The sequence below is a fragment of the Oppia nitens genome, unplaced genomic scaffold, assembly GCF_028296485.1.
Source record: "Oppia nitens isolate AA-2021 unplaced genomic scaffold, nextdenovo-longstitch-racon4-pilon3 scaffold5_pilon_pilon_pilon, whole genome shotgun sequence".
Taxonomy (NCBI): domain Eukaryota; kingdom Metazoa; phylum Arthropoda; class Arachnida; order Sarcoptiformes; family Oppiidae; genus Oppia; species Oppia nitens.
This window is the reverse complement of record NW_026533243.1, coordinates 878,398-887,664: the sequence shown is the minus strand read 5'-3', so window position 1 is coordinate 887,664 and position 9,267 is coordinate 878,398. Positions and strand designations below refer to the sequence as shown.

The 9,267-nt window shown below is 22.1% G+C and overlaps 2 protein-coding genes across 2 annotated transcripts; both read right to left on the bottom strand.

The window, feature by feature from the left end:
- Window positions 1-2,793: 2,793 nt before the first annotated feature.
- Window positions 2,794-3,465, bottom strand: LOC128961970 (uncharacterized). The gene is made up of 2 exons (XM_054308314.1): window positions 3,013-3,465; window positions 2,794-2,840 (listed from the first exon to the last, which is right to left on the bottom strand). The coding sequence occupies exons 1-2, from the start codon at window positions 3,370-3,372 to the stop codon at window positions 2,823-2,825; spliced, it is 378 nt and encodes a 125-aa protein (XP_054164289.1). The 5' UTR covers window positions 3,373-3,465; the 3' UTR covers window positions 2,794-2,822.
- A 4,755-nt stretch (window positions 3,466-8,220) lies between these two features.
- On the bottom strand, window positions 8,221-8,972 carry LOC128961229 (uncharacterized). The gene is made up of 2 exons (XM_054307446.1): window positions 8,523-8,972; window positions 8,221-8,463 (listed from the first exon to the last, which is right to left on the bottom strand). The coding sequence occupies exons 1-2, from the start codon at window positions 8,902-8,904 to the stop codon at window positions 8,309-8,311; spliced, it is 537 nt and encodes a 178-aa protein (XP_054163421.1). The 5' UTR covers window positions 8,905-8,972; the 3' UTR covers window positions 8,221-8,308.
- Window positions 8,973-9,267: the final 295 nt, after the last annotated feature.

The following is a 9,267-nucleotide window of genomic DNA, read 5'->3' as shown; positions in this document are numbered from 1 at the left end:
ATAGTTACCCATTCCCACACATATATATGTTTAAAAATATATGTTAAATATTTTTTTGTTTGTTAAAAAACGTTATTTTAGATAAAAAAGATACATTTCTTAACTATAGCTACAATACATAACAATCTATCTATACATTGAAAAAATAACAACAAATAAATAACACATAAATCAGTGAAAAAAAATCAAATTTATAAATCAAAACTCGTTTTCATTGCACTTATTATTTTTATAATAATATTTCCTATAAAAAAATAATATCCAAATCAACAACAAAACAATACACACACACAAAATTGTTATCAAATTTGATTTATATTTGTCCATATTTATGACAGATTTATTGTTATTTTTTTAATTATTATGATTATTATATGTTATGAGAGTGAGAAAAAAGTTATTTGTGTTTTTAATAGGCGTACAAACAAATAGTTTTTTTTGTTAATTTAAAGAAAAAAATTATTTAGTAGATAAAAAACGGAACAGATTTTTTTAAGAGAGAGAGAGAGAGAGAGAGAGAGAGAAAGAAAGATATATATCGTAAATAATTTATAGATATTTTATATAAACTAATAATTATATGTATTATTATTGTTATAATTAATATCGGTTTCGTATATCTTTTACTTATTTTGTTTTTTTTTCTAAATCAAACAATATTGTAATATATTAAACATAAACAAAATAATTATTTATATTTATACTGTATTAGTAAATAATATACAGATACAAAATTAGCGTATAATACGAGTTAACACTAGTTATGAGATAATTTTGATGGAAATTTAAAACAAGTTTATTTTGAATGACAATAACAACATAAATCTAAATTAATTTCAAACTTATATTTTATTTTTTGATATAAATTATGGTAAATATTATCTAATTTTGAGCTCATTTTTATGTCATTAGTTTATTTTTAAAAAATATATATATAACGACATATAGACAACATAAATATATATATATAAATTTGTAAATACATAATTATTATTTTATAAATATATATATACACATCAAATTAAAAACCATAAGTGCCGTAAAAATATATATATATATATATATATATATATATTTTTATATATAATTATTTGATTGCCAAAACTAATATAATTTTATTTTTATTATTATTATTTTATATTATAAATATTTTTTTGATATATTTGTATTAATATTATTTTTTATATATAATGTAATTAATGCTATAAATATATTTTTAATGTTGCTAAATATATATCATGTATTAAATCATTGATTTGCAACTAAATTATGTTTTTTWTTTAAAAAAATGTTTGCCAAAAACAGTGATTGTTATTATTGATTATAATAATTATTGATTAATTTAATTAATTATTAAAATTAACAACACGTATTATATAAATAGTTTGTTTGGTTGATAAACAAATTGATTAATAAAATAATAAAAACATAAATTTTCTAAAAAATTATTTGTATACAATTTTTTTTGCAGTGCATATATTATAATATATTTACTGCAATAAACTATAAATTTTAATTTATAAATATCATATAATTAGTATCCATATTAATGTTTTATAGCTTTAAAACATATTTTGATCCATTTTTTCTGAAAAAATTTAAATAAAAACTGTTTCATTACATCAAAATGTTTTTTTTATAGTTTTTTATTTTCAATAAATTATTTTATATTTATTGCAACTTTTCTATGTTATTAATAAATACTTTTAGTAACAATATATCATTTAAATGAATGATTGAAATTACCTATCACTTTTAGTGACATGAAATTATAATTAAAAGTGATTTTTAATTTAAAAACTATTATTATCAAGTAATTGGTTTAATTTATCAGAAATATTCAAAATAAATAGTTTTGCAAAAAAAATTGTTTGTCACGTTTAAAATATTTTCAATTTCTAATTATATACTCAAAAAATTTTTTAAAAAAGTATTTTACTTAAAATAATGTAATTCATATAAATTATTAAATAATTGGTAATATATAAAACATTAAATATTTTTAATCTCTATATAATTTAATGATATTATAAACATTTAATACATAGTTATCTATTTAATACATAATTATAATTTTTTTATAATAAATATATAATTATTAAATTATATGTCTACTGAATATTAAAAAAAAACAATATGTTATTAGGTCTTCAATCAATGAATATATCATTTATTATTTCTAGATAATAGACTATTTCCTTATAGTAGATTAATATATCAAAAAAATATATATATAATTCACATTTGTATTAAAAGTGCAGTCATATTGTATCATCGTATCAATTCAATAAATTACTGATATAATTATAATATTATTTTTATATAGTCTACTAAACTTTTGTTTCATACTCTGAAAAACATTGAAAATTATGTGGTTTTTAGTAATTTTTTTAAAAGAAAATACAATATATCTCTATAATTATTGCACAATGAGATGACAGGACTTATACATCAATTTGTATTAAAGTTAATACTTTTATTATAATTATATAAATTTTTGTATTATAAACTTTTATAATATTAAATATATATATATATATATATATATATATATTAATTATATATATACAATAATTATGTGTCAGAACTCTTTGTTAAATATTATTAAAAATACTAAATGATTTATATATTATAATTATTTAATTAAATTTTTAGTCAAAAAAAAGTTGATCAAAAATATGGTTAATTTACATTATTATTATTATTATTAAAATTAATTTTATTAATATTATATATGATATCATTATATTTTTTAAATATTGTAAAACTTTATTTCAATGATTCATATATGTAAACCACTAATAGTATGAAACTGATGACCATTAAAATGTAGATATGGACTGAAATGATTACCAAAAAAATAAATTATTTATAAAATTAGATTATTTTTTAAGATACAATTTACATATTAATTATAGTTATTATAATTAGCAGATTATCTTCAAGTTATAGCTACTACACACACATATATATATATATATTATATATACAGTATATAACGTTTATACATACCCGGGAAGCACATCCATGCTTTGTAAACATGACAATGAGTGACACAATTWCGCCAAACTGTTCATTAGTGAAATTGTTGAGCAAATTGTAGTCACAATGTTGTTCAGTCAATTCACGTCCAATACATTGCCGATAGTATATTAATTGGCAGCAAAATCTACGTTTTCCCACAATAGAGTCAATAACATGGTTACAGCCGTCCGATTGGTTATCGTAAGGAAGACAGTTGGCCGACACACTATTCCGGTCACAATAGTTAACGGCTGTGTCAACCATATCGGTAGCATTGGTGGTGGTGTTTGTGACCATCATAGGCATAATGATCACTAATGCAATCAACAATGAGTACAAGATCTTCATCTTTTTGTGGATGAAAGTGTGGATCAGATTGATGTCCAAATATCCCACGAAAACTATTACTATTGCTTTACTTTAGATCTGAAATGTTATCACTGATTCAAATTTATATATATATATATATATATATATAAATAAATATACAAATAATTTGTGCATGCTAATACTTTAATCACATGATTAAGTTATTAGTTTTTTTATTTTCAAGTTCAAAATTAATACATTTAATTATTATTAAATTATTTTTCCTAAAAATCTTATATTAAATTTGAGTCATTTTATTTTATTTATTTATTTCTTTTTATTAAAAGTACAGTTTCACAGTTTAATTATTAATTACATTTATAATATTTTTAGATATAGTAAGTCTATTTGTACTTTTAGTTATTAAAACTAATTATCTATTAATTAATATGTTTATACAAATATTTATAGTAGTAAAAGTACTAATTTTAACTAAATAAACATACAATATATTCAATAATATTTAAGAGTTTTTTTTAGTAAATCATTTATTAATAAAATGTTAAATGCATTAAAAAATTATGTAAAATATTTTGAAATATGACATTTAAAAAAATTACAATTGTATTATTTTAAATACAAATATATAAATTAACTTAAATTATATCATATATATTATATCTTAAACAACAAAACTACTTTAAAAAATTTCTAAATTTCCAAAAATATTAACAAAATAATTCAACAACAAAAAACAATTACAATAAAAATACAATAGTATTGCCACTAATTTMTCAATTAAAAGATCCGGTATGTATGCATATGACTGTGTGTGTGTAGGGGGAAGGGGTTGATTAGCAAATYATTGATACCCGACAACAGATCCTCGATAGGATTGTTGGCCACCAACACACCGATCGCCAATAAGACTGCTATCATCACCATCAATGTGGTCAATGTTGTAGTCATCGGTATATATGTTAGGAATATATCTAAACTATTAGCGGTTATTAGTTGTGTGTGTTTTGAATAATGATATCAATCGTTAATGTTTTAAAAATCATAAATTACAGTAGATTTGAATATACAGAATATTCTCTATAAAGTTTATATTACAGTATTATAAACTGATATATAATTTCAAAGTGTTTCAACGATAAGAAAAAACATTGACAATAATTTAAAAAAGTTTTTATATATTTATAAAACTTTAAAAATACTGGTATTAATTTCAATTGTATTAATTCAATTGTTTATCAAATTACTCTAATATTATTTTATATTTATTTTTTATTAGACATATTAGAAAAATTAGTCTCAGTTGAAAAAGTTAATAATTATTTATACAAAATACAATATAATGTTTATAAAAAAAAGATAATAATTAAAATAATATGATGTTATTGTATGATTTGTGTCAACAGTGAATTTATAAATTAATAAGAAAAATTAATATCAAATTTCATAGTATCATCAAAATAGTAATATTACTTATATTATTTAAATTTATTGTATTAACAAAAATCTATTCAGTATACTTTAATATTTAACATCAATTAGTTATAATAATTAATTAAATTATATTTTAGAAAAAAATTTACCCCTTAAATTTTAAATAAATAGCTAATAGTAATCAACTATTTTAATTATTAAAATTATACTAAAAGATATATATATATATATATTTCAATATTATTATTTTTAAAATTTAAAAGCTCTCAAATTTTGTAATAATATATTCAGTAAATTTAAATAATTTGATAATTGAAATCTAATATTATTGAAAATTATTGCAATACCTGTATATAATATAATGCATATTTTAAGTATAAAGTTTAATACTTTTGTCAATTAAATATTGAACATATAATTTGTTTATTAATCAATTTTTAAAAAAGTGTTTCAAATGTTTTAAATAATAACAATAGAATTGTTTGAATAAATTTTTAGTTACAATTAAAATATCGTAAGATTTAGAAAAATTAATTTTATTTGAATATTATTTTTGTCAAAAAAAACAAACAAAAAAAAACTTTGATCAGTGTTTGCAATGGCATTGGACTAGAAATTGGTAATAAACGCGAACATAATGGACATCAATGAGTGTAGATATCACTCGTGAATAGCAACTGATGAACGACCGGTACTTTTTAATGGCAATGATTTGATGTATTCCTCCTCTTTTAGAGACTATATCGTTGACTATAGAGAAGAATGACATCAAATCACGACTCGTATGCCATTAAAAAGCACCGATCGTTCATCAGTTGCTACTCACGAGTGATATCCACACTCATTGATGTCCATTATGTTCGCGTTTATTACCAATTTCTAGTCCAATGCCATTGCAAACACTGATCAAAGTTTTTATTTGTTTGTTTTTTTTTTGACAAAAAATATTCAAATAAAATTAATTTTTCTAAATCTTACGATATTTTAGTTCATCAGTTGTTATCATTCACACAGAGAGGGATGAGTAGCCATATATATATTGGGTACAAATCGAGAGAAGTGGAAAAAAATAACCAGAGATTTAGTATAAATTTATTTATAAATAATTTTCATAAAAACTGTTTAATAATAAAAAAAATCATTATTTGGACAGTATTTGAATATTTTTTATTTGTAAATAATAATAATAATAATAATTATAAAATTATCTATTTCTAGCTCTAGATGTACGGCACCAGTCATTGGATCCTATCGGCGGCGCCTATCGTTTTGATGACTACAATGCCGAGTGTTTTCAAAAATAATAATAACAAACAAATTGTTAAATATAGAAATTGTGATCTAAAACAAAAAAAAAGATAATTACATTGCGTTAATCAATGGTGAAGACATCTATAAATCAAAATTAATACATTAATTTTTTTGAGTGAATATACATATAAAAATTAATATTAATACTATTGGTAATTAATTTATTGATTAATATGAATAAAAATATTATTGTTATAAAATAACTTGGAATATATAGTAGTTTTAAATTACTGTAAATACATTTATACAAAAAACAAATTTTATTTACTTTATTAATAAATCAAATTATTATTTTATTGATACAAAATATTAATACTGTAGTATGAAAAGTAGTCAAAATTAACAGTGTTTTTATATTCACAAAAAAGTATATATTTCAAATAATAAAAAAACAATTAAAGTTTCATAACCAATCAATACAAAACTAATTTATAACTATATATACTATATATATTATTTATAGATAATATCTAATCTAATAGATATAATAGAGATATTAATATGTAATTGTATTAAAATTGTGATAATGAATGTATTAATTTGTTGATATTATTGATTATGATAATAGTTAAGAATATAATTTTTTTCTAAAAACAATTGTCTTATTATACACATTAATATATTAATACAGTATAATATTATACATAATACTAAACATAATAAATCAGAGATCAGCGCCGGTATGTAATAATTATATATCTAACGGTGCAGTTAAGTCGGCGTATAACTAGAATTAATGCCAGCAATTGATAGATGACGGAAATATTGACAGTGCCGTCGGCTGATTACTGTTTYTACGACACCAACCACTGCCACCATCACCTCTACGTCGATACTAATACAGAAAACAATAACAACCGATGGCCAGAATTAGTATCAGTAACAATACCGTCACAACAATGAACACATAGTCTGCGGGAAAAAACATAAATGATTTGAAAATAGTGGATACATATATTGGTTGGCATAATACMAGGTGTGCACATCCATGAACTTGTGCCGTACGATTTGCAGTCATAATTGCTTACTACAGATGTTTCCTTCACAAATAAGTCGAAAGCCTGGTTCACTTCATCAATGGTAATGCCGTTACACTTGAGGATTTCATTGACGAAACAGTGGCGTAACCGTTGTAATGAACAGCACACCTGTCGTTGCCGTCCAAACCAAACGGGAAATCGGATAATCTTTTTATAGAAATCGTATTCGCAATCGACTATTACTTTAGTTTTAATGTTCACACAATTCATGTAATCCAAAATGCTTGCGTTTTTCGTCATCACTGATACCAATGCAATGATGGCCAACAGTATGACCACCGATGATGATTGTCCACTGATTGTCATCATTTATGCCAATGATTGCACCAATTTATTAGTAAATCTGTCAACAGTTAGCTGTTAGTAGTTTTTTATTATTAGTTATAGTAGTTAACCTATTAATTAGTTATACAATGCTAATAATAATAATTACTATTGTAAAACTATTTTAACAATCAATTAATTTTAATTGTAAACCATATATCTTATAGTTTAATATTAATACAGTATTATTAGTACAAACACTCAACAATACGTCAACTTATGTTATAATATGACTCATAGTTAATATTAAATAAAATTTTATAAAAATTAATATTAATATTAATACTATCAGTAATTAATTTATTGATTAATATGAATAAAAATATTATTMTTATAAAATAACTTGGAATATATAGTAGTTTTAAATTACTGTAAATATATTTATACAAAAAAACAAAGTTTATTTACTTATTAATAAATCAAATTATTATTTTACAAAATATTAATACTGTAGTATGAAATGTAGTCAAAATTAATAGTGTTTTTATATTCACAAAAAAGTATATAGCTGTATTTCAAATAACAAAAAAACAATTAAAGTTTCATAACCAATCAATACAAAACTAATTTATAACTATATATATTATATATATTATTATATAATTGTATGAAAATTGCGATAACGAATGTATTAATTTGTTGATATTATTGGTTATGATAATAGTTTAGTAAATAATTTTTTTCTGAAAACAATTGTCTTATTATAATAATATATTATAATTTTTCTTATCTGATAAAAAAACATAATAAATCAGCGCCGGTATGTAATAATTATATATCTAACGGTGCAATTATGTCGGCGTATAACTAGAATTTTTGCAATTGAATTAATACCAGCAATCGATAAATCACGGAAACAATGGCGGTGCAGTCGGTTGATTAGTGTTTTTACGACACCAACCACTGCCACCACCTCTACGCCGATACCAATAGAGAAAACAATAGTAACAGGTGGCCAGCATTAGTATCAGTAGCCCGACCGCCACAATAATGAACACATAGCCTGCGGGAAAAATCAAATGATTTGAAAATAGTGTATACATATATTGGTTGGCATAATACCGGGCGCGCACATCCATGAACTTGTGCCGTACGATTTGCAATCATAATTGCTTACTAGAGCTACTCCCTTCACAACTACGTCGAAAACCTGGTTCACTTCCTCATCGGTGATGCCGTGGCACTTGTTGCCGAGTTCATTGACGACACAGTGGCGTAACCGTTGTAATGAACAGCACACCTGTCGTCGCCGCAGTTCATACCAATCGGACAATTGGCTCATATCTTTACGGAAATCTTTTCCGCAATTGGCTATTACTTTAGTTTTAATGACCCCACAATTCACGTAATCAAAAATGCTTGCGTTTGTCGTCATCACTGATACCAATGCAATGATGACCAACACTATGACCACCGATGATGACTGTACGCTGATTGTCATCATTGATGTCAGTTATTGCACCGATTAATTGATTAATTAGTAAATCTGTCAACAGTTAGCTGTTAATAGTTTTTTTTAATATTAGTAGTAGTTAACCTATTAATTAGTTATACAATGCTAATAATAATAATAATAATAATAATAATAATAATACTATTATAAAACTATTTTAACAATCAATTAATTTTAATTATAAACCATATATTCTATAGTTTAATATTAATACAGTATTATTACTACAAATACTCAACAATACGTCAACTTATAGTCAGACTCGCAAATTATGTTGTAATTTGACTCATAGTTAATATTAAATAAGCTAGATAAGTTCAATAGATGATGATAAAACTTATTAATTTAAATAAA

Excerpts from the sequence above, each read along its gene's own strand:
- LOC128961229 (XM_054307446.1), bottom strand. The coding sequence starts at position 8,904 with ATGATGACAATCAGCGTACAGTCATCATCGGTGGTCATAGTGTTGGTC. Across the intron at positions 8,464-8,522 it reads TTCATGGATGTGCGCGCCCG|GCTATGTGTTCATTATTGTG; the intron begins GTATTATGCCAA and ends TTTTTCCCGCAG.